At 45.8% G+C, this 26,175-nt stretch overlaps 1 protein-coding gene across 1 annotated transcript in view; it reads right to left on the bottom strand.

Moving 5' to 3' along the window:
* Positions 1-3,925: 3,925 nt before the first annotated feature.
* Positions 3,926-26,175, bottom strand: part of LOC147107216 (uncharacterized) — a 123,766-nt gene continuing 101,516 nt past the window's right edge. The window contains exons 6-7 of the mRNA XM_086008421.1: positions 23,283-23,464; positions 3,926-7,661 (exon numbers count right to left, since the gene is read on the bottom strand). Of these exons, the coding sequence (XP_085864547.1) occupies positions 7,140-7,661; positions 23,283-23,464 (704 nt within the window). The 3' untranslated portion in view covers positions 3,926-7,139. The remainder of the gene's footprint in view (positions 7,662-23,282; positions 23,465-26,175) is intronic.

Raw genomic sequence — 26,175 nt, forward strand, 5'->3', positions numbered from 1 at the left:
CCAGCATTGGTTCTGGTCGTGTGTTGTCTTCCCACAACGATAACATTTCGTTGTACCCGAAGTCATTTGATCCACACTGAGTACCGCTGTCTTCCGCTGCATTTCCACCGTGCCTCTCGCTGCGGCTTCGTGAGATGCTGCAATAAGGACAGCCTTATCAAGTGTAAGATCGTTCTCTTCGAGCAGTCGTTTTTGTGTTCCTTCCTTCGACATCCCGCACACGAACTTGTCTCTCAGTGCCTCTGTCAGATTTACCCCAAACTGACAGTATTTTGCTAGCCTACGCAGTTCAACCAGGTACTCCGCGTTGCTTTCCTCTTTTCGTTGCGTTCTCACGTAAAATTTAGATCGTTCCGCTAACATTAGCGGTGCGGGGTTAAAATGATCCTTCAGGACAGCAACAATATTAGCGAAAGACTGATCCGTCGGTTTAGCTGGTGATAGAAGATGCTTCAATAACCCGTATGTCTTCGCACCCATTGAGTTTAGTAAGGTTAGAGCTTTGTCATAATTTGCTATCTTATTGACCTTACAATATATCTCGATGCGTTCTACATACGTGGCCCAATCTTCCACATCGGAATCGAAACCGTTGATGTTACTACACTTAGGCATCTTCACACTCTTCCTGAGAAACAACAACGAAATATTTCTTTAACTTTTTTTTTCCAAAATGGCGGTTTCCCGCTTCTGTCTTCTTCCCCGCCTACTGGCGGCTTCCCGCGTTTCTTCCCCTGGCGGGAGGGGTAAGCTTTTCCCTCGGGCGACGACCGCTGGCTTTCGGGGTTCGCAGCCTGCGCGTCGGCTTCAGTGCGTTCCTTGTTCCCTTTTCTCAGCAGGGCAACCGGCGCTGGGTACAACCCGTTGACGGCGAACAGTTTCAGCCGCTGGGCTGGATCTCGCTCAGTCTCCCTCGCTCGGGCTCTGTCTCTCCCGCTCGCTCGGGCTCTGTCTCTCCCTCAGCGGCTTCCAATCGCACCTCCCAGCCCTCTCGCAGTCCGGTGCTTTCCTCCCCGGCTGCGGCTGAGTTCTCCGCGATTTATTTATTTTTATATCTTTTCGCGCCTTACGATCCCGGTCGCAGCGCTTCGTGGCCTCGGTCGCTGCCCGGCCTTTTTCACTCCAATCGCACCTCCCAGCTCTCTCGCAGTCCGGTGCTTTCCTCCCCGGCTGTGGCTGAGTTCACCGCGGTTTATTTATTTTTATATCTTCCCGCGCCTTACGATCCCGGTCGCAGCGCCTCGTGGCCTCGGTAGCTGCCCTGCCTTTTTCGCCGGTCGCGGTCTAGCTGTCTCACGACACCGTTGCGTCTCCCAGCCCGCTTGTACCGCGGCTTCCGTGCTCCACGCTGCCCCAGTCTCAGCGCCTCTGGGCCCGACTTCTGTCCGGCTCCTTTCCCCCGACCGTGGTCGAGTTCACCGCCCTTATCCTCCGTTTATTTTTTTTATTTTCCCTTTACTCACAGCCACCATGGCCGACTTGCTTCTCGTGCTGATCGGCTCACTCACCACCATGGCAGAAGGGACAATCAGTGCCTGTTGCTGATGGAAGGCTTCGTGTCTGAATTCTTCCTTCTTCCTTGCTCTGCAGACTCGAGTTTTCTCTCAGCAGAATGACGAGGGCGGGTGCCTCTTCTCGACGCTCGTTAACTGCTTCAGAAGTATTGTTGCCGCAGGGTAAGATTGAACTCGTCGCCACTGTAAAGTCTGTAGGTATTATGGCGAATTAATACACAGACTACAAGAGTAACTTTAACAGGACTTTACTATTCGAAGGTCAGGGCGAATCTGCCCAATAAATCCTGACACAGTACTTATATACCGGTGTGGTCACCGTCGGTATTACAGTATACAGCAGCCAAGATAAAGTAGTGCCACACCTAAAATGTTCTCTTAAAGGTAGAACAGTTACATACACTACAGAGGTGTCGGGGGATCAAGGATAGATCTAGATAAGTATAAGGGAAGGTTGTATGTGGGGGGGTCAGAAATTATTGCTCACCTTTGGACAGGACACTACAAGCAAGTTTTAGTATCCGATGGGGAAATCTCCACAGCCCCGAAGATTATATTTTTGATTAAAGAAAACCTGGGTGGAATACACCTTTAAATATCCAGGGCATCAAAATGGCCATCAGACCTCGTGGCAGAAGAAAAGGGCAGCCTGTGTGTATGTGAAAAGGAAAATTAAAGATGGCTGTCCGACCTCATGGCAAAATACACAACAAAGCCTGTGTGTATGTGGAAGGAAAATCAAAGATGGCTGACAAGAGATTTGAAAAAAAAACAGCCTCTGAAGTAATGAGGTATTTAAACTGTCAATCAAATGCAGTTTGGGAAGCTGCAACATTGAACAAAGAACTTTGTTTACACCAACTCTTACAATGTTGACTCAAGAGATTAAGTACTTGAGACTGTCAATCAATTACGGTTGGGCATGACCGCAGGACAATGGATTTGTTTACACTAACATCCAAGGGCTGTTTACTCAGCACTTAAGGAAACAGACATGTTTTTTCAAACTAAGACAGCTTTATTCAAACAGTCAATGGGGACAGATCGATTCCCTTTTGTATAGCCCAGATACTTCCGGATTTGGGCGCGAAGATTTCGGCTCCCAGTTAGGGTATATAAGATAGCCTCTCGGGAAGCCATTCTCTCTCTCTCTGCCGCCTGGCCTCCGTGTCCTGCCTACAGAAGAACAACTCGACAGCCCGCCCAAAGGAGTGGAATACCAACAGTTACTTTTAAATACTGGGGTATCTCTACTTCGGGGCGGTGAAGAATCTAAGACCACAAGGGCATGGAGCAGGCATTCTCTGGTGAGCATAGATTCTCTGGCCCATCACAAGGCAACCTAGATAGGTATTAGGGGTGGGAATTAATGGGAATTTTGTTAAATAGTAATTTTAGTCAATTTTCCCTCGTTGTGTCTGTTTTCCCCTCCCCTATTAAGTAAGAGTGCTGCACTAGGTAAAGTGCTGTATTAAGTAAAAGAGTGTTGCACTAGGTAAAGTGTTGTATTAAGTAAAAGAGTGCTGCACTAGGTAAAGTGCTGTATTAAGTAAAAGAGTGTTGCACTAGGTAAAGTGTTGTATTAAGTAAAAGAGTGCTGCACTAGGTAAAGTGTTGTATTAAGTAAAAGAGTGTTGCACTAGGTAAAGTGTTGTATTAAGTAAAAGAGTGCTGCACTAGGTAAAGTGCTGTATTAAGTAAAAGAGTGTTGCACTAGGTAAAGTGCTGTCTTAAGTAAAAGAGTGTCCTGCTAAGCAAAAGAGTGCTGTAGTAGGCAAAGTGTACTGTATTAAGTAAAAGTGTGCCGCACTAAGTAAAAGTGCTGTATTAAGTAAAAGAGTGTTGTACTAAGGAGAAGAGTGCTGTAGTAAGCAAAAGTGTACTGCGTTAAGTAAAAGTGCTGTATTCAGCATAGGTGTGCTGTATCCATTATTTTCAATTTATTTCTTTTTATTTCAATAAATACTGGTCTTCTTTGCACCCAACCACGAGTCTCGTTTTATCTACATCGCTACTGAATAAGTCCAGCGGTCAGAACCAGGAAAGGGGAGCGATTCGAAACCGCACGGGGCTCTGGAGCAGCTCAGATACTTCTGACTGGCCAGAAGCAATAACCCCAGTTATAACCCCATTTAATTCCTACAATTGTAATCAGTTCAATAGCTCGTTCAACCAATTCACGATTTGTGTATTTATAACATCCAAAAACATTTAGTTAGAAAGAAAGACTCGCATTTCTCCCGCGCCTTTCACAATCTCAGGACGTCCCAAAGCGCTTTACAGCCAATGAAGTACTTTTTGAAGTGTGGTCACTGTTGTTATGCAGGAAACGTGGCAGCCAATTTGTGCACAGCAAGCTCCCACAAACAGCAATGCGATTTAAATTAATCTCAGACGTTGTTGCATCAATATTTCAGGAGAGGAAGATACTTTATTTCATTTGGACCATTTATTGGAGAAACAGACACAATTCTGGAGTGCGTAGATTACAACATTCACTAGCAAATAGTACAAAGCAATTTTTAATTAAAAAAATTCAGATCAGATGATCCTATTTCACTTTCCTGTTGTTTGCAGAGTAAAATAAAAAGGCTGTTTAATGTCCCATGTCTCCAAACCGAATACTGAAAACTGCACACCAGGAGAGTTAGGAGTTAGTGAGCAACACATCAGGCAAACCGAAACTCTCCAGGTGTGGAGTTTACCAAAGTTCTTTTCACTATTTTCTGATCACGCGGTGAGATTTTTGAGGGGAGCAGCTCCATCCCTCCAGTGACCGACTGATACATCAGCACCTCTCTTACACCCTTCACACTGCACTGAGACTACACGAGATGCCTGTTGATGGAAACACCCTGGGGTAAACGAGACCTTGATCATTGTCTTCTCCACCGCACACCGGCTTATCACCAGCCCTGAACTCTCCTGAGAATCAACTGAAAATTATTCTTGTGGTTACGACATCATGACCATTAAGATTTCTGGTAAACCAGTAACAGATCTAACTGTGGCCATTGGAGACACACCCAGGGACTCTGAACACGTCAAATATTGATTCCAAGCTGAATAAAGCTGGAAAGTTTCACTGGGAAAACAACGACAGGCTGTAATCTAATCTCAAGCAGTAAGATGACGTTTATTGATTCCCCAAGATTTGTTCTCAAGGTTGATGATGTTATCTGAATTCCTTGATTAGATTACTGCCTTGTAATTCCACCCAGGGTGCCATTAATATCGCTCCCAGGTAAGAGAGAACCTGCATTTCTATAGCGCCTTATCAAAGCATCAGGGCACCCAAAGTGCTTTACAGCCAATGAAGTACTTTTTGAAGTGCAGTCACTGCTGTAATGCAGGAAACGCGGCAGCCAATTTGCGCACAGCAAGCTCCCACAAAACTCTCCTCCGCCCACCACCCCCTACGATCGCGATCACCTCCAGCGCCCCCCCACAAACCACCTGACTGACGGGGACTGTTGCCATGGGTCACCAGCAATGGACTCCGGCCCCCCGAATTCCCACTCCCACCCGCTGGCCAGCCAGTGACTCCTGCATGGATCATGCGGGACTTGGAGCCTGGATCTGGAAATGAGGCTCAGGGGTCAGAATCTCTCTGGGCCTCAACATGTGAGGTTGTTGCTTTCCCCAGCCCCTCCCACCCACCGCACAGACCGATCCCGGCCTGAGTTAAAATGGAGGCCTAGGTCAACATAGAAATTTGGTGACAGGCAGGAAGCAGAGAGTGGTGGTGAATGGGTGTTGCTCGGACTGGATAAGGGTTGGAAGTGGGAACCCCTGGGGTCAGTGCTGGGAGTGGGATACCCCTGGGGTCAGTGCTGGGCCCACTTTTATTCGATCAATGATTTCGACTTGGGTCTTGGGAGCACAATCTCAGAATTTGCAGACAATAAAAAAGTAGGAGGTTTGACAGTGAGGAGGAGGGTAAAATACTGCAGGACAATATACAGTTAATGGAAAGGGCAGCCAGGTGGCAGATGCAGTTTAATGTGGAGAAGCAGGAGGTAATACATTTTAGGAGAATAAAACAAGGACTGGGAGCAAACACTAAATGGAAAGACAATGAAGGGTGAGGATGAACAGAGACACCCCGGGGTTCAAATACAGAATTCCCCGAAAGTGCGAGTGTAGGGAGATAAAGTTATAAAAAGGCCAATAAAACTTTGGGTTTTATAAATAGCAGCATAGAAAAGAAACATAAAGAATAATGATGAGTTTGTAAAATAAAAACACCAGTTAGAGGCTGGTTGCAGTTTTGTGCTCTATTACTGAAAGGAGAATAAAGTCACAGCAGATAGAGTAGATTCACCAGGGGTGGAAACTGGAGCTCTGAGGAGAGACTGGAGACACTGGGACTGTTCCCAATGGAGCAGAGAAGGTAAGGGGAGATTTAATAGAGGTTTTGATAGTGTTAGGGATTGATAAAGGGTGATGGGGAGAGAGCGGGGCAGTGGGATTAGTGTGGGATTGATACAGGGCTGTGGGGAGAGAGCGGGGCAGTGGGATTAGTGTGGGATTGATACAGGGCTATGGGGAGAGAGTGGGGCAGTGGGATTAGTTTGGGATTGATACAGGGCTATGGGGAGAGAGCGGGGCAGTGGGATTAGTTTGGTGATTGATACAGGGCTATGGGGAGAGAGCGGGGCAGTGGGATTAGTTTGGGATTGATACAGGGCTATGGGGAGAGAGCGGGGCAATGGGATTAGTTTAGGATTGATATAGGGCTATGGGGAGAGAGTGGGGCAGTGGGATTAGTTTGGGATTGATACAGGGCTATGGGGAGAGCGGGGCAGTGGGATTAGTTTGAGATTGATACAGGGCTATGGGGAGAGAGTGGGGCAGTGGGATTAGTTTGAGATTGATAGAGGGCTATGGGGAGAGAGCGGGGCAGTGGGATTAGTTTGAGATTGATACAGGGCTATGGGGAGAGCGGGGCAGTGGGATTAGTTTGGGATTGATACAGAGCTATGGGGAGAGTGGGGCAGTGGGATTAGTTTGGGATTGATACAGGGCTATGGGGAGAGGGCGGGGCAGTGGGATTAGTTTGGATTTGATACAGGACTATGGGAAGAGCGGGGCAGTGGGATTAGTTTGGGGATTGATACAGGGCTATGGGGAGAGAGCAGGGCAGTGGGATTAGTTTGGGATTGATATAGGGCTATGGGGAGAGAGCGGGGCAGTGGGATTAGTTTGGGATTGCTCTAGCAAAGAATCGGCACAGATGTTTAAAGTTTTATGTTCGATCAGCATGAGACTCAGCCTCTAGTTTGCTACTTAAAAAATACATGTCGGATCAATTTGATTTAAATCCAAATTTCAGATGGAAGATAATCATTGTTCCTGTGAGCTTGGATATGGACACTATCCAGCAATTGTCATTCAGACATTGAGTGGGCGAATTGTGTTTAATTACAATGTAAATTAGACACTTGGATTGTAAGGTGGACTTGCTCTGGGAAGCATGTGATTGCAGATACCTGCACTGTGCCACCAATAGCAGCTCTAGGCTCTTCCAAACATCCTGGAAAATGCAGCCCATAATATGCATTGATTTAGAAAAATCATTGTGATTTGTTATTTTTTGCTGTGGTGGATCAGCTGTCTATGGAGCTAAAGGCTGATAGAAAGTGCATCATCTTGCATCAACCGCACAACAGGTCTGCCTCCTCCCTCCCTGTCACCACACCCACGCTCATCTTCCTCCGCCTCGTCTTCATCATCGTGCCTCTCGATTACATGCTCTTCATTCGCTTCCGGCTCGATATCTTCCTTAAACCACACTGATTTGTAGCCTTCGTCTGACTTCCTCTCTTTGGTGAGAATGGATTTAACCTCTGCGTCATTATCGGGCTCACCCAAGGAGCTCGATGCTTTGCTCTCCCCGTGGGCTGTGGGAGCAGCATTGGTCCTTTGGGACGTGGGGCCAGTTTGGTTTTTCGAGGACCCTGTTGAGCTGCTATTCTCCACTGACGGGTCAAGGACAGCAGCCAGGGCGGTGGATTCTACGACGGGAGCACTCTTCAGCGATAGCCAACTGGATTTATGAGGTTCTTCTGGTTTGTCTTCCTCCGGGTACCCTTCATTTGTTAACTGCATTTTGTCACTTTTTGATGAATATGAACTTCTGGAAAACTGCAATGGAGAAAAGAGGATTATTGGAATTGGTTGATCACATTTGTTTGTAAATAGTGAGGGAAGTGTCCATTATTGGTGTCAATTCCACTAGAGCGTAAAGAATATTCTTGTGTTGCTACATGTGTTGTATATCAATGAGCATTACAGGTGATTCTCACTGTGATTTACATGGACTTTTTAAGAGAGGGAAGAAAATACTCCTCGTTATAGAGAGGCTGGTGTCGGGAGCAGTGAGACCGGTGACCCAGTGAGTATTTAAACTCACTTTCGCGGGCTTTCTTTGCAGAGGCTGGTGTCGGGAGCAGTGAGACCGGAGACCTAGTGAGTATTTAAATTCACTTTTGCGGGCTTTCTTTGCAGAGGCTGGTGTTGGAAGCAGTGAGACCGGAGACCCAGTGAGTATTTAAACTCACTTTCGCGGGCTTTCTTTCACAGGCTGGTGTCGGGAGCAGTGAGACCGGAGACCCAGTGAGTATTTAAACTCACTTTCGCGGGCGTTCTTTGCAGAGGCTGGTGTCGGGAGCAGTGAGACTGGAGACCCAGTGAGTATTTAAACTCACTTTCGCGGGCGTTCTTTGCAGAGGCTGGTGTCGGGAGCAGTGAGACCGGAGACCCAGTGAGTATTTAAACTCACTTTCGCGGGCGTTCTTTGCAGAGGCTGGTGTCGGGAGCAGTGAGACCGGAGACCCAGTGAGTATTTAAACTCACTTTCGCGGGCTTTCTTTCACAGGCTGGTGTCGGGAGCAGTGAGACTGGAGACCCAGTGAGTATTTAAATTCACTTTCGCGGGCTTTCTTTGCAGAGGCTGGTGTCGGGAGCAGTGAGACCGGAGACCCAGTGAGTATTTAAACTCACTTTCGCGGGCTTTCTTACCAATCTTGCAGACCGGCGGCGGCGTTCCAGAGACACATCACGATTCAAAACGTGATGTGGGCAGGAGGGAGCAGCTGATTGGGTGAGTACGGCCAGGGAGTATTTATACTACTCTATAGTTTGACAGTTAAGGTTCATAGTTTATAAAGTTTAGAAGGTCTTAATTTTTTTGTGGTTATAGTTTCTAGTGCTAGTAACCAAGGGCCCTTTAGTATATCATTTAATTGTAGTGTAATTGGTGGTATTGATTTGATTAAAGGTAATTTAAATTATTTGAAGGGTAAGTCATGGCAGTACAGCTCGGCACCGTGGTATGCTCCTCCTGCACTATGTGGGAAATCAGGGACACTTCCTATGTCTCTGACGACCATGTGTGCAGGAAGTGTATCCAGCTGCAGCTACTGGCAGACCGCATTGCAGCACTGGAGCTGCGAATGGATACATACTGGAGCATTCGCAATGCTGAGGACGTCATGGAAAGCACGTTTAGGGAGTTGGTCACACCGCAGGTAAAGGCTGCACAGGCAGGAAGGGAATGGTTGACCACCAGGCAGAGTAGTAGGTGCAGGCAGGTAGTTCAGGGGTCCCCTGTGGCCATCCCCCTCTCAAACAGATATACCGCTTTGGATATTGTTGGGGGATGGCTTATCAGGGGGAAGACAGCAGCAGCCAACTTCCTGGCACCGTGGGTGGTTCTGCTGCACAGGACAGGATGAAAAAGAGTGGGAGCGCTATAGTAATAGGGGATTCTATTGTAAGGGGAATAGATCGGCGTTTCTGCGGCCGCAAACGAGACTCCAGTATGGTATGTTGCCTCCCTGGTGCAAGGGTCAAGGATGTCTCGGAGTGGCTGCAGAGCATTCTGGAGGGGGAGGGTGAGCAGCCAGTTGTCGTGGTGCATATAGGTACCAACGATATAGGTAAAAACTGGGACGAGGTCCTAAAATCTGAATATAGGGAGTTAGGAGGTAAATTAAAAAATACGACCTCAAAGGTAGCAATCTCAGGATTGCTACCAGTGCCATGTGCTAGTCAGAGTAGAAATAGAAGGATATTTCAGATGAATACGTGGCTAGAGGAATGGTGCAAGGGGGAGGGATTCAAATTCCTGGGACATTGGAACCGGTTCTGGGGGAGGTGGCACCAGTACAAACTGGACGGTTTGCACTTGGGCAGGACCGGGACCGATGTCCTAGGGGAAGTGTTTGCTAGTGCTGTGGGGGAGGGTTTAAACTAAAATGGCAGGGGATTGGTAACCTGTGCAGGGAGACAGGAATGGGAAACAAGGATAGAAGCAAAAGACAGGAAGGAGAAAAGCAAAAGTGGCAGTCAGAGAAATCAAGGGTTTAAATCAAACATGGCCACAGTAAATAATAATTCTAAAAGGTCTAAGAGTGTTAAAAAAACAAGCCTGAAGGCTTTGTGTCTTAATGCGAGGAGCATTCGTAATAAGGTGGATGAATTAGCTGCGCAAATAGATGTAAATGGATATGATGTGATTGGGATTACGGAAACATGGCTCCAGGGTGACCAAGGCTGGGAACTCAACATCCAGGTGTATTCAATATTCAGGAAAGTCAGGCAAGAAGGAAAAGGAGGTGGGGTAGCATTGCTGGTTAAAGAGGAGATTAACACAATAGTAAGGAAGGATATTAGCTCTGATGATGTGGAATCTGTATGGGTAGAGCTGAGAAATACCAAGGGGCAGAAAGTGTTAGTGGGAGTTGTATACAAACCCCCAAACAGTGATGCCGAGGTTGAGGATGGCATTAAACGGGAAATTAGAGACGCGTGCAATAAGGGCACAGCAGTTATCATGGGTGACTTTAATCCACATATAGATTGGGCTAACCAAATTAGTAACAATACTGTGGAAGAGGAATTCCTGGAGTGTATACGGTTTTCTGGACCAACATGTCGAGCAACCAACTAGAGATCAGGCCATCTTAGACTGGGTATTATGTAATGAGAAAGGATTAATTAGCAATCTTATTCTGCGAGGTCCCTTGGGACAGAGCGATCATATGATAGAATTCTTCATTAAGATGGAGAGTGAAGTATTTGACTCAGAGACTAGGTTCCTGAATTTAAATAAAGGAAACGACGATGGTATGAGGCAGGAGTTGGGTAGGATGGATTGGGGAATGTTACTTAAAGGGTTGATGGTGGATAGGCAATGGCAAACATTTAAAGATCGCATGGATGAACTATAGAATTTGTTCATCCCTGTTTGGCATAAAAATAAAACAAAAACGGTTACTCAACTGTGGCTAACAAGGGAAATTAGGGATAGCATAAGATCTAAGGAGAGGATATATAAATTGGCCAGAAAAAGCAGCAAACCTGAGGATTGGGAGCAGTTTAGGATTCAACAAAGTAGGACAAAGGGATTAATTAAGAGGGGGAAAATAGAATATGAGAGTAAGCTTGTAGGGAACATAAAAACTGACTGTAAAAGCTTCTATAGATATGTGAAGAGAAAAAGATTGGTAAAGTCAAGCATAGGTCCCTTGCAGTCAGAATCAGGGGAATTTATAATGGGAAACAAAGAAATGGCAGACCAATTAAATACATACTTTGGTTCTGTCTTCACAAAGGAGGACACAAATAACCTCCCAGAGATGTCGGGGAATATAGGGTCTAATGAGAGGGAGGAACTGAATGAAATCAGTATTTGTAGGGAAATGGTGTTAAGGAAATTGACGGCATTGAAGGCCGATAAATCCCCAGGGCCTGATAATCTACATCCTAGGGTACTTAAGGAAGTGGCCCTAGAAACAGTAGATGCATTGCTGGTCATATTCCAAAATTCTATAGACTCTGGAACAGTTCCCATGGATTGGAGGGTAGCTAATGTAACCCCACTATTCAGAAAAGGTGGTGGAGAGAAAACGGGGAATTACAGACCGGTAAGCCGGACATCAGTAGTGGGGAAAATGCTAGAGTCCATTATAAAAGATGTAATAGCAGAGCACTTGGAAAACAGTGAAAGGATCGGAAAAAGTCAACATGGATTTACAAAAGGTAAATCGTGCTTGACTAATCTACTGGAATTTTTTGAGGATGTAACTGCTAGAATAGATAAGGGAGAACCAGTGGATGTGGTGTATTTGGACATTCAGAAGGCTTTCGATAAGGTCCCGCACAAGAGATTAGCATGTAAAGTTAAAGCACATGGGATTGGGGGCAAGGTACTGACTTGGATAGAGAACTGGCTGGCAGACAGGAAGCAAAGAGTTGGAATAAACGGCTCTTTTCCCGAGTGGCAGGCAGTGACTAGTGGGGTACTGCAGGGATCGGTGCTTGGACCCTAGCTATTCACAATATATATAAATGATCTAGACGAGGGAACTAGATGTAATATCTCCAAGTTTGCAGACGACTCAAAGCTGGGTGGGCGTGTGTGCTGTAAGGAGGATGCCGAGAAACTCCAGTACGATTTGGACAGGTTGGGTGATTGGGCAGATGTATGGCAGATGCAGTATAATGTGGATAAATGCGAGGTTATCCACTTTGGTGGCAAAAACAGGAAGGCAGATTATTATCTGAATGGCAATAGATTGGGAGAAGGGGAAGTGCAATGAGACCTGGGTGTCCTTGTGCACCAGTCGCTGAAGGTAAGCATACAGGTGCAGCAGGCTGTTAAGAAGGCAAATGGTATGTTTGCCTTCATAGCGAGAGGATTCAAGTACAGGAACAAGGATGTCTTACTGCAGTTGTACAGGGCCTTGGTGAGACCACACCTTGAGTATTGTGTGCAGTTTTGGTCGCCTTATCTGAGGAAGGATGTTCTTGCCATGGAGGGAGTGAGCGAAGATTCACCAGACTGATACCTGGGATGGCAGGAATGATGTATGAGGAAAGATTGGGTCGATTGGGCTCATACTCGCTGGAGCTTAGAAGAACGAGAGGGGATCTCATTGAAACTTAAAACATTCTAACAGGACTAGACAGACTAGATGCAGGAAGGATGTTCCCGATGGTCGGGGAGTCCAGAACCAGGGGTCACAGTCTACGGATAAGGGGTAAGCCATTTAGGACAGAGATGAGGAGGGATTTCTTCACCCAGAGAGTGGTGAACCTGTGGAGTTCTCTACCACAGAAGGCAGTTGAGGCCAATTCATTAAATATATTCAAGAAGGAGTTGGATATATTTCTTAAGGCTAAAGGGATCAAGGGATATGGGGAGAAGGCAGGGACAGGGTACTGAATTTGGATGATCAGCCATGATCTCATTGAGTGGCAGAGCAGGCTTGAGGGGCTGAATGGCCTAATCCTGTTCCTTGGCAGGGGTTGAGAGAGATTGTGGTGAGGCTGCGCTGGGTGTTGCTAGCGGGCATGTGGAACCTGATGTCATGAGACTCTGAACAAATATTTTGTATCTGTCTTCACGGTAGAAGACACTAACAACATCCCAATAATGGATAATCAAGGGGCCACAGGGAGGGGGGAACTAAAGACAATCACTATCACTAAGGAAATAGTACTAGGTAAAATAATGGGACTAAAAGATGACAAGTCCCCTGGACCAGATGGCCTGCATCCCAGGGTCTTAAAAGAAGTGGCTGCAGAGATAGTGGATGCATTGGTTGCAATATACCAAAATTCCCTGGACTCTGGAGAGGTCCCAGCGGATTGGAAAACCGCAAATGTAACATTCCTATTTAAGAAAGGAGGGAGACAGAAAACAGGAAACTATAGACCAGTTAGCCTAACATCTGTCGTTGGGAAAATGCTGGAGTCCTTCATTAAGGAAGCAGTAGCAGGGCATTTGGAAAATCATAATGCAGTCAAGCAGAGTCAGCATGGTTTTATGAAAGGGAAATCATGTTTAACAAGCTTGCTGGAATTCTTTGAGGAGGTAACGAGCAGGGTGGACAAAGGTGAACCAGTGGATGTGGTGTATTTGGATTTCCAGAAGGCATTCGATAAGGTGCCACATAAAAGGTTACTGCATAAGATAAGAGCCCACAGAATTGAGGGTAATATATTAGCATGGATAGAGAATTGGCTAACTAACAGAAAGCAGAGAGTCGGGATAAATGGGTCATTTTCCGGTTGGCAAACGGTAACTAGTGGGATGCCACAGGGATCGGTGCTGGGGCCTCAACTATTTACAATCTACATTAATGACTTGGATGAAGGGACCGAGTGTAATGTAGCCAAGTTTGCGGATGATACAAAGATAGGTGGGAAAGCAAGTTGTGCAGAGGACTCAAAGAACCTGCAAAGGGATATAGACAGGCTAGGTGAGTGGGCAAACATTTGGCAGATGGATTATAAAAATGTGGGAAAGTGCGAGGTTATCCACTTTGGCAGGAAAAATAAAAAAACAAAATATTATTTAAATGGAGAGAGATTACAAAATGCTACAGTTCAGAGGGACCTGGGGGTCCTTGTGCATGAAACACAAAAAGTTAGCATGCAGGTACAGCAAGTAATCAGAAAGGCAAATGGAATGTTGGCCTTTATTTCAAAGGGGTTGGAGTATAAAAGCAGGGAAGTCCTGCTACAACTGTCCAGGGTATTGGTGAGACCACACCTTGAGTACTGCGTACAGTTTTGGTCGCCTTATTTAAGGAAGGATATACTTGCATTGGAGGCAGTTCAGAGATGATTCACTAGGTTAATTCCAGAGATGAGGGGGTTATGAAGAAAGGTTGAGCAGGCTGGGCCTATACTCATTGGAGTTTAGAAGAATGAGAGGTGATCTTATTGAAACATATAAGATACTGAGGGGGCTCGACAGGGTAAATGCAGAGAGGATGTTTCCCCTCGTGGGGAAATCTAGAACTCGGGGGCACAGTTTTAGAATAAAGGGTCACCCTTTTAGAACTGAGCTGAGGAGGAATTTCTTCTCTCAGAGGGTCGTAAATCTGTGGAGTTCTCTGCCCCAGAGAGCCGTGGAGGCTGGGTCATTAAATACATTTAAGGTGGAGATAGACAGATTTTTGCAAGATAAGGGAGTGAAGGGTTATGGGGAGCGAGCGGGGAAGAGGCTTTGAGCCCAAGATCAGCCATGGTCTCATTGAATGGCGGAGCAGGCTCGAGGGGCCAAGTGGCCTATTCCTGCTCCTATTTCTTAAGTTCTTATGATGTCGCCGAGGGGCAGCATGTAGATGAGAAATAGGAGGATGAAACTGTATGGAGAACTGTGTGGGCATTGCTACATCCCATCTTCCCCAGGGACTGCCTATCATAGGGTCATAGAATGATTACAGCACAGAAGGAGGCCATTCGGCCCGTCAAGTCCGTGCCGGCTCTCTGCAAGAGCACTTCAGCTAGTCCCACTCCCCCGCCCTTTTCCTTCAGGTACTTATCCAACTCCCTTTTTAAAGCCACGATTGAATCTGCCTCCACCACCCTTTCAGGCAGTGCATTCCAGATCCTAACCATTCGCTGAGTAAAAAAGTTTTTCCTCGTGTCGCCTTTGGTTCTTCTGTCAATCACCTTAAATCTGTGTCCTCTGGTTCTCGACCCTTCCACCAATGGGAACAGTTTCTCTCATCTACTCTGTCCAGAACCCTCATGATTTTGAACACCTCTATCAAATCTCCTCTCAACCTTCTCTGCTCCAAGGAGAACAACCCCAGCTTCTCCAGTCTATTCACATAACTGAAGTCCCTCATCCCTGGAACCATTCTCATAAATCTCCTCTGCACCCTCTCTAAGGCCTTCACATCCTTCTTAAAGTGTGGTGCCCAGAATTGTACACAATACTCCAGTTGAGGCCGAACCAATTTTTTAAATAAAGATTCACCATAACTTCTTTGCTTTTGTACTCTATGCCTCTATTTATGAAGCCCAGGATCCCGTATCCTTTTTTAACCGCTATCTCAACCTGCCCTGCCACCTTCAATGATTTGTGCACATATACCCCCAGGTCTCTCTGTTAATGCACCCCCTTTAGGATTGTACCCTTTAGTTTATATTGCCTCTCCTTGTTCTTCCTACTAAAATGTATCACTTCGCACTTTTCTGTGTTAAATTTCATCTGCCACATGTCCGCCCATTCCACCAGCCTGTCTATGTCTTCCTGAAGTCTATCGCTCTCCTCCTCACTGTTCACTATACTTCCAAGTTTTGAGTCATCTGCAAATTTGAAATTGTGCCCTGTACACCCAAGTCCAAGTTATCAAGAAAAGCAGTGGTCCTAGAACCGACCGACACCACTGTGTACCTTCCTCCAGTCCGAAAAACAACCGTTCACCACTACTCTCTGTTTCCTATCACTTAGCCCATTTCGTATCCATGCTGCCACTGTCCCTTTTATTCCATGGGCTTCAACTTTGCTGGCAAGCCTATTATGTGGCACTTTGTCGAACACCTTTTGGAAATCCATGTACACCACGTCAACCGCATTATCCTCATCAACCCTCTCTTTTACCTCATCAAAAAACTCAATCAAGTTGGTTAAACATGGTTTGCCTTTAACAAATCCGTGCTGGCTTTCCTTAATTAATCCACACTTGTCCAAGTGACTGTTAATTTTGTCTCTGATTACTGTTTCTAAAAGCTTCCCCACTACCGAGGTTAAACTGACTGGCCTGTAGTTGCTGGGTTTATCTTTACACCCTTTTTTGAACAAGGGTGTAACATTTGCAATTCTCCAGTCCTCTGGCACCACCCCCGCATCTAAGGAGAATTGGAAGATTATGGCCAAAACCTCCGCGATTTCCACCTTAACTTTCCTCAGCATCCTAGGATGTATCCCATCCGGTCCTGGTGACTTATTTACTTGAAGTACAGACAGCCTTTCTAGTACCTCATTTTTATCATTTTTTATCCCATCCAGTATCTCCACTCCTCCTCCTTCACTATGACTTTGGCAGTATCTTCTTCCTTGGTGAAGACACATGCAAAGTACTCATTTAGTACCTCAGCCATGGGCTCTGCGTCCATGCGTAGGTCTCCTTTTTGGTCCCTAATCGGCCCCACCCCCCCCTTACTATCTGCTTATTAATTATATGCCTTTAGAAGACTTTTGAACTCCCTTTTATGTTAGCTGCCATTCTATTCTCAAACTCTCTCTTTGCCCCTCTTATTTTCTTTTTCACTTAAACTCTGAACTTTCTATATTCAGCCTGGTTCTCACTTGTTTTCTCAACCTGACATCTGGCATACGCGCTCTTTTTCTGCTTCATCTTACTCTCTATCTCTTTCATCATCCAGGGAGCTCTGGCTTCAGTTGCCCTACCATTCCCCCTCATGGGAATGTACCTCGACTGTACCCCAACCATCTCCTCTTTAAAGGCAGCCCATTGTTTGATTACAGTTTTGCCTGCCAATCTTTGATTCCAATTTACCCGGGCCAGATCCGTTCTCAACCCACTGAAATTGGCCTTCCTCCAATTAAGTTTTTTTACTCTAGATTGCTCCCTGTCCTTTTCCACAGCTAATCTAAACCTTATGATACTATGATCACTGTTCCCTAAATGTTCTCCTACTGAAACTTACTCCACTTGACCCATCTCATTCCCCAGAACCAGATCCAGCAATGCCTCCTTCCACGTTGGGCCGGAAATGTACTGATCAATTAGTCCCACTCCCCCCTGCTCTTTCCCCAGAGTCCTGTAAATTTTTTCCCTTCAAATATTTATCCAATTCCCTTTTGAAAGTTACTATTGAATCTGCTTCTGTGGTGTATGTAACCTGTTCCACCTTAAGAGAACTACTTTAAGAGATGTACTACTTTCTCTTGGCTGCTGTATACTGTAATACCGGTGGTGACCACACCGGTATATAAGTGTTGTGTAAGGATTTGCTGGGCAGTTCAGCCCTGACCTCCGAATAGTAAAGACCTGTTAAAAGTTATTCTTGTTGTCTGTGTCCAGTGATTGATCCTAAACATAACTGGGACACACAGACTCAACAGTGGCGACGAGTCCGATCTTACCCTGCGGCAATTTTACATCCAAGGCAGCTTCATCCTCAAAACGGGCGTTGAGAAGAGGCATCCGCCCTCATCATCCTGCTGAGCACCATCGCACGGGAGGCATCGAGAACCCGGGTTAAAAAGAAAAAGAATTCTGACCACGAAGCCCTCCATCAGCGACAGGCAGTGATCATCCCTTCTACCATGGTGGTGGGTAAGCCGATCAGCGACACGAGCAGAAAGTCGGCCGCGTTGACTGTGGAGTAGGGGAGGGAAAACGGAGGAATAAGGGTGGAGAGCTCGACCATGGCCGGTAGAAAGGGCCAGGCTGCAATCGAGGCCGAGAGGCGCAGCGACCGGGGCAGCTTAAGGCTCGAGAGCCGCGGAGAACTCAAACGCAGCCGGTGTACAGGACCGGGCTGCAAGCGGGGCTGCGAGGCAAAGCAGCGTCGGGGAGTTGAGAAGCTTAAGGCACGAGAGCCGCGGAGAATTCAAATGCAGCCGGTGTAAAGGACCGGGCTGCAAGCGGGGCTGCGAGGCAAAGCAGCGTCGGGGAGTGAGAACCGCTGGGGAGGCGAGAACGGCAGCAGCAAGGCAATCGCCATTGCAGCCAGCGGGGGAAGAAGGCAAACGCGGGAATCTGCCATTGTAGTCGGCGGGGGAAGAAGACGAGCGCGGGAAAGACCGCCAAGCGCGGGAAGCCGCCATTTTGAGAAAAAGAAAAATTTAAAAACTTGCAAGGATGCCTAAACATGGGAGCATTAATACCTTTGATAGTGATATCGAAGATTGGACCACGTATGTAGAACGCATGGAAGTTTATTGTAAAGCAAATAAGGTACCAGATGATGAGAAAGCACTAACCTTATTAAGCTCAATGGGTGCGAAGACATACGGGCTATTGAAGCACCTTCTATCACCAAATAAACCGGCGGACCAGGCTTTCGCGAATACTGTTACTGTCCTGAAGAATCATTTAAACCCCACGCCGCTGATGATAGCAGAACGATTTAAATTTTACAGAAGAACGCAGTTGAAAGACGAAAGCAACGCTGAATTTTTAATTGAACTACGTAAGCTATCGAAGTACTGTCAGTTTGGAACAGGACTAGCAGATGCGCTGAGAGATAAATTTGTGTGTGGATTGTTAAAAGAAGGAACACAAAAGCGACTGCTTGAGGAGAATGATCTTACGCTTGATAAAGCTGTCACTATTGCAGCATCGCAAGAAGCCGCAGCAAGAGGCACTGCGGAAATGCAGCTACGGTCACCGGAACTCTGCACCAATCAAATGGTCTTGAGTACAGTAAAATGTTATCGTTGTGGAAAGACAACGCACGATCAGAACCAGTGCTGGTTCAAAAATCAGGAATGCAGAAAATGTGGCAGGCTTGGTCACATAGCTAAAGTATGCCGGTCAGGAAAGAAGACCAGCAACAAAAAGTCACCGCAGGAAAAGTACAGAAAGGTACACAAGGTGACATAGAACAGTTCGAACGAACAGAAGTCAGATTCAGACTCCAGCAGTAATGAACTGGGTAGTCTAAGAGTACACAATGTTGGTAAGGAAGCAGACCTCCAAACAATTTGGGTCACACATCAGATAACAGGAGTCCAAGTGAAGATGGAATTGGACACTGGATCGGCATTGACGGTCATGAATAAGAAAGATTACAAAAGGTTATTCCCACATATTCCCCTACGGGATACGGAGATTGTATTGAAAACATACACGGGGCAAAGAGTATACCCCATCGGGAAGATAGAGGTAAAGGTGGTCCACAAGGGCAAAGAAAGCCGCGGAATGGACTTATATGTGCTACCTGAGGGAGGTCCACCACTACTGGGACGGGAGTGGATTAGGAAAATAAATATGGACTGGCATTCCTTAAAAGCACTAACGGTAGATTCCGGTACAAAAGATGTCAAACCTAAACGATTGTCCAGAATATTGGACGATGCTAAAGAGGTGTTCCAACAGGGACTGGGAACACTGAGAGGAATTACGGCAAACATCAAGGTTGAAGAACATGCAAACCCGAAATTTTTCAAAGCCAGACCGGTACCTTATGCAATGCGACCTGCTGTGGAAGCTGAGCTGGAAGGGCTAGAACGTTCAGGAGTACTGTCTAAGGTAGACTGGAGTGAGTGGGCCACGCCCATTGTCCCCGTCATGAAGCGTTCATCGAGCAACAAGCCGGGGGAACCGGGGAAGGTTCGCATCTGTGGAGATTTCAAGATCACTGTTAATCCGGTGCTTCACACGGTGCAGTATCCGCTTCCGCGGATTGAGGATATCTTCGCTTCGTTGCCTGGCGGGAAACACTTCACCAAGATAGACCTGGCGCAGGCGTACTTACAGATGGAAGTTGAGGAAGAGTCACGCCAGTATCTCACGATCAACACGCATAGAGGCTTGTACCGGTATAATAGACTGGTTTTTGGAGTGGCATCGGCTCCAGCAATATGGCAGAGGGCCATGGAGCAGGTATTACAGGGAATTCCAGGTACACAATGTTACGTGGACGATATTCTGATTACAGGAGATGATGACGAGGAACACCTTGCAAACTTGGAACTGGTGCTCACCAGATTGAAAGAATATGGTCTTCGAGTTAATCGCCAGAAATGTGAATTCTTTCAGAAGCGGATCTCGTACTGTGGTCATGTCATTGACCAGGAGGGGCTTCATAAGTCTCCTGATAAGATCGAAGCTGTTGTGAAGGCTCCCGCTCCGGATAATGTATCCCAATTGAGGTCGTTTCTAGGGTTGATTAACTATTACCATAAGTTTCTGCCAAATTTATCCACGGTGCTGCACCCGCTGAGCGCTCTTTTGCAAAAGGGAGTACCATGGAAGTGGAGCGAGGACTGTAAGAGGGCCTTTCGCAAAAGCAAGGCATTGATCACCTCAGAGGAAGTGTTGGCTCACTTCAACCCAACGCTGCCTATTCCTTTGGCTTGTGATGCTTCTCCATATGGTATTGGGGCAGTACTCTCACACAAGTTGCCAAATGGCCAGGAGAGGCCAGTTGCGTTCGCATCCAGATCATTGACCTCCGCTGAGCGCAACTATGCTCAGATAGATAGGGAGGCTCTCAGCCTTGTGTGGGGAGTAAAGAAGTTTAATCATTACCTGCAGGGCCAAAAGTTTACGCTTCTGACAGACCACCAGCCGTTGGTATCCATTTTTAACCCTAAGAAGGGTGTTTCGGTGATGACAGCACAGAGACTTCAGAGATGGTCCCTTTTCCTAGGGGCACATCAATATCAGATAGAATTCAAAGGTACAAAGCAGCCTGCCACTACCTACAGAGGAGGAGGCACCGACGGTTGACCCTGTTGAGTTATTTCACTCGACCATCATCGAATGTTTACCAGTCACCAATGCAAGTATTGAAAGAGAAACCAGGAATGACCCGACACTGTCCAGGGTCTACGAAGTGACAGTGAAGGGATGGCCAGCACATGGTGATCCACTGTTACCGGCATTCTCAGCAAGACGAGAACAGCTGTCCGTCTGTCAAGGAACATTGATGTATGGAACAAGGGTGATTATTCCTCCTAAGTTAAGAGAGAGAGTTCTAAAGGAACTGCATGAAGGTCATCTGGGGGGAGTCAAGATGAAAAGCCTTGCTAGGCTTATGTGTGGTGGCCGGGTATCGACCAACAGATAGTGGAGCTGACGAAAAGCTGCTCAGGGTGCCAAAAAGTGCAAAATGCACCTCCGATTGCACCGCTGCATCCATGGGAATGGCCTTCAACCCCATGGCAACGTGTACATATTGACTTTGCTGGTCCTTTCATGGACTCCATGTTTTTAATTGCGGTGGACGCACATTCTAAATGGCCAGAAGTGATTAAGATGACTACCACTACCTCGGAAAAGACGATCGCGGTGTTAAGAACGATATTTGCAAGAAATGGATTGCCAGAACAAATATGTTCAGACAACGGACCGCAGTTCGTGTCAGAAGAATTCCAGAGATTCATGAAGAATAATGGGGTGAAACATTATACCTCTGCCCCATATCATCCGGCTACAAACGGGTTGGCCGAGAGATTTGTACAAACGTTTAAAAAAGCAATAAAGGCCATGAGCGAAGATCAGATTCCACTACAACACAAGGTGGACAAATTCCTACTGGCATATCGAAACGCCACTCATGCAGTGACAAACCAAAGTCCTGCCATGATGTTCTATAACAGGAGGTTGCGGTCCAGGTTGGACTTGTTAAAACCAAATGTGCGGAGGGAAGTTGAAAACAAACAGTTCCAGCATATAAATAACAAGACCACTCGGAGCTTCGAAATAGGACAACAAGTGTTAGCCCGGGACTATAAAAACGAGAAATGGCTATCTGGAACAATTCGGGCCAGACAAGGACCCCTGATGTACACGGTAGATGTTGATGAAAATGTAATACGGCGTCATGCTGACCAACTGGTAGAATCGAAAACAAGGGTCAAACCCATGGTTACAGCAGAGACAACCGTGGAAGAAGTTAGTGAACCTAAAGCATCTACCTCAGAAGTGAATGTACCTGATGATGATGTCCAATCCATAAGAGACCAACTAGATGAGTCACCCCAACAACGAGAATCAGAGACCCCTGAAAGGCGTTATCCAACTCGAATCAGGAGGCCTCCTCAGAGACTGAATCTTTGAACTGTTTTGCATGAAGTTGTATATATATATATATCTATATATGTTATTATGTATGTTAAATGGGGATATAACTGTTAAGCTAAAAAGGGAGGATTGTGGTGTATGTAACCTGTTCCACCTTAAGAGAACTACTTTAAGAGATGTACTACTTTCTCTTGGCTGCTGTATACTGTAATACCGGTGGTGACCACACCGGTATATAAGTGTTGTGTAAGGATTTGCTGGGCAGTTCAGCCCTGACCTCCGAATAGTAAAGACCTGTTAAAAGTTATTCTTGTTGTCTGTGTCCAGTGATTGATCCTAAACATAATTGGGACACACAGACTCAACAGCTTCCACCGCCTTTTTAGGCAGTGCATTCCAGATCACAACAACTCGCTGCTTAAAACAAAATTCTCCTCATCTCCCCTTTGGTTCTTCTGCCAATCACTTTAAATCTGTGTCCTCTGGTTCTCGACCCTTCCGCCAATGGGAACAGTTTCCCTCTATCTACTCTGTCCAGATCTCTCAGGATTCTGAACACCTGTATCAAATCTCCTCTCAATCTTCTCTGCTCCAAGGAGAACAACCCCAGCTTCTCCAGTCTATCCACATAACTGAAGTTCCTCATCCCTGGGACCATTCTGGTAAATCTCCTCTCCAAGATCTTGGCATCCTTCCTAAAGTGTGGTGCCCAGAATTGGACACAATACTCCAGCTGGGACCGAACTAGGTTTACCATAACATCCTTGCTTTTATACTCTATTCCTCTATTATTAAAGCCAAGGATCCTGTGTGCTTTTTTCACAGCCTTCTCACCTTGTCCCACCACCTTCAATGATTTGTGTCCGTTCACCCTCAGGTCTCTCTGTTCCTGCACCCCCTTTAAAATTGTACCTTTAGTTTATTTTGCCTCTCCTCATTCTTCCTACCAAAATGAATCACTTCACACTTCTCTGCGTTAAACTTCACCTGCCGTGTGTCTGCCCATTCCACCAGCCTGTCTGTGTCCTCCTGAAGTCTGTTACTGTCCTCCTCACTGTTTACTACATTTTCCAATTTCGTATCATCTGCAGACTTTGAAATGATGCCTCGTATACCCAAGTCCAGGTCATTAATATCTGACAAATCCCACCGTATCCCAGCTCTCCCTCTGGGACTGCTTTGTCCACCCATCAAGAGGGTTTTCTCTGTTCGAGTGTCTCAGGATTTGACCACTCACGGCTTTTATCTTTGCCGATGATATTTCCTTTATTCTTTTCCATTCCATTTTCTCCTTGTGGATTTTGCGGAGGAGAATTGCAATGATAACGAGACAGATAATCAGCAGTAGCGCTAACGGGACTCCCAGGGCCGCCATGTGTTTGGCTTCATAGATCAGACGCGGGTTTACTGCCGGTGCACCTGCAAAACAACATTTTATTTAAAGAGCTGGTTTATTGATGCTCTGTGATATTACTTATCCAAAAACATAAATGAGTTTCCTCTTGTTTGGGTGCTATAGCCCACAGGGGCAGGATATCACCCCTGTGCTCGCTGAGCTACATTGGCTCCCGGTCCGGCAACAACTCTAATATAAAATTCTCATCCTTGTTTTCAAATCTCTTCATGGCCTCACCCCTCCCTATCTCTGTAATTTCCTCCAGCCCCACAATCCTCCAAAATCTCTGCCCTCCTCTAATTCTGGCCTCTTGGGCATCCCTGATTATAATCGCTCCACCATTGGCGGCCGTGCCTTCAGCTGCCTGGGCCCTGAGCTCTGGAATTCCCTCCCTAAACCTCTCCGCCTCTCTCCTCCTTTAAGACGCTCCTTAAAACCGACCTCTTTGACCAAGCTTTTGGTCACCAGTCCTAATATCTCCTTATGTGGCTCAGTGTCAAATTTTGTTTGATAATCGCTCCTGTGAATCGCCTTGGAATGTTTTACTATGTTACAACAAGATTATTAATTAACCCTTTCTCATTGCACAATACCCAATCTAGGATAGCCTGTTCCCTAGTTGGCTCCTCAACATACTGGTTTAAAAAACCATCTCATACACACTCCAGGAATTCATCCTCCAGAGTATTATTGCTAATTTGGTTTGGCCAGTCTATATGTAGATTAAAGTCACCCATAATTACTGTAGTACCCTTGTTACATGCATCTCTAATTTCCTGTTTCATGCCATCCCCTACTTTACCACTACTGTGTGGAGGCCTATAGACAACTCCCACCAATGTTTTCTGCCCCTTGGTGCTTCTTAGCTCCACCCAGACTGATTCTACATCTTGATTTTTTGAGCGGGGTCCTTTAGGGAAGAGTGACCATAACATGATAGAATTCTTCATTAAAATGGAAAGTGAAGAAGTCCAATCCGAAACTAGGGTCCTAAATCTAAACAAAGGAAACTACGAAGGTATGAGGAGTGAGTTGGCTATGATAGATTGGGGTGCTTCATTAAAAGGCTTGACGGTGGAGAGGCAATGGCTAACATTTAAGGAACGAATGCATGAAATGCAACAGTTATACATTCCTTTCTGATGCAAAAACACAAAAGGAAAAGCGGCCCAACCATGGCTAACAAAAGAAATTAAGGATAGTATTAGATCCAAAGAGGAGTCATATAAAGTTGCCAGAAAAAGTAGCAAGCCTGAGGATTGGGAGCAGTTTAGAGTTTAGCAAAAAAGGGCCAAGAGATTGATTAAGAGGGGAGAAATAGAGTATGAGAGTAAACTTGCAAGGACCATAAAAGCGGATTGTAAAAGCTTCTACAAGTATGTAAAAAGAAAAAGATTAGTGAAGACAAATGTCAGAAACGGGAGAATTTATAATGGGGAACAAGGAAATGGCCGAGCAATTAAACAAATACTTTGGTTCTGTCTTCATGGAAGAGGACATAAATAACTTCCCAGAAATGCTAGGGAACCAAGGGTCTAGTGAGAAGGAGGAATTAAAGGAAATTAGGAAATTAGTATTAGTAAAATAAATAGTGCTGGAGAAATTAATGGGACTGAAAGCTGATAAATCCCCAGGGCCTATTAATCTGCATCCCAGAGTACTAAAAGATGATGCCATGGAAATAGTGGATGCATTGGTTGTCATCTTCCAAAATTCTATAGATTATGGAACAGTTCCTGCAGATTGGAGGGTGGCAAATGTAACCCCACTATTTAAAAAAGGAGGGAGAGAGGAAACAGGGAACTACAGACCGGTTAGCCTAACATTAGTAGTAGGGAAAATGCTAGAGTCTATTAAAAAGGATGTGATAACAGGACAATTAGAAAATATCAACGTGATTAAGCAAAGTCAACATGGATATATGAAAGGGAAATCATACTTGATAAACCTACTGGAGTTTTTTGAGGATGTAACTGGTAGAATAGATAAGGGAGAACCAGTGGATGTGGTGTATTTGGATTTTCAGAAGGCCTTTGATAAAGTTCCACATAAGAGGTTAGTGTGCAAAATTAAAGCACGTGGGATTGGGGGTAATATACTGGCATGGATTGAAAATTGGTTAACAGACAGGAAACAGAGAGTAGGAATAAATGGGTCTTTTTCGGGGTGGCAGGTGGTGACTAGTGGGGTACCGCAGGGATCAGTGCTTGGGCCCCAGCTATTCACAATATATATCAATGATTTGGATGAGGGAACCAAATGTAATATTTCCAAGTTTGCTGATGACACGAACTAGGTGGGATTGTGAGTTGTGAGGAGGATGCAAAGAGGCTTCAAGGCGATTTAGACAAGTTGAGTGAGTGGGCAAATACATGGCAGATGCAGTATAACGTGGATAAATGTGAAGTTATCCACTTCAGTAGGAAAAACAGAAAGGCAGAATATTATTTAAATGGTAATAACAACAGAAAATGCTGGGAAAAACTCAGCAGGCCAGGCAACATCCGTGACAAGTCTTGACAAAGGGTTTTCACCCGAAGCGTTGACTCTATCTTCTCTCCACGGATGCTGCCTGGCCTGCTGAGTTTTTCCCAGCATTTTCTGTTGTTATTTCGGATTTCCAGCATCTGCAGTATTTTGCTATCGCATTATTCAAATGGTGATTGATTGGGAAATGTTGATATACAGAGGGACCTGGGTGTCCTTGTACACCAGTCACTGAAAGCAAACATGC

This window comes from Somniosus microcephalus, chromosome 15 (assembly GCF_052327205.1).
Source record: "Somniosus microcephalus isolate GS21.2 chromosome 15, FLI_Smic_1.0, whole genome shotgun sequence".
Taxonomy (NCBI): domain Eukaryota; kingdom Metazoa; phylum Chordata; class Chondrichthyes; order Squaliformes; family Somniosidae; genus Somniosus; species Somniosus microcephalus.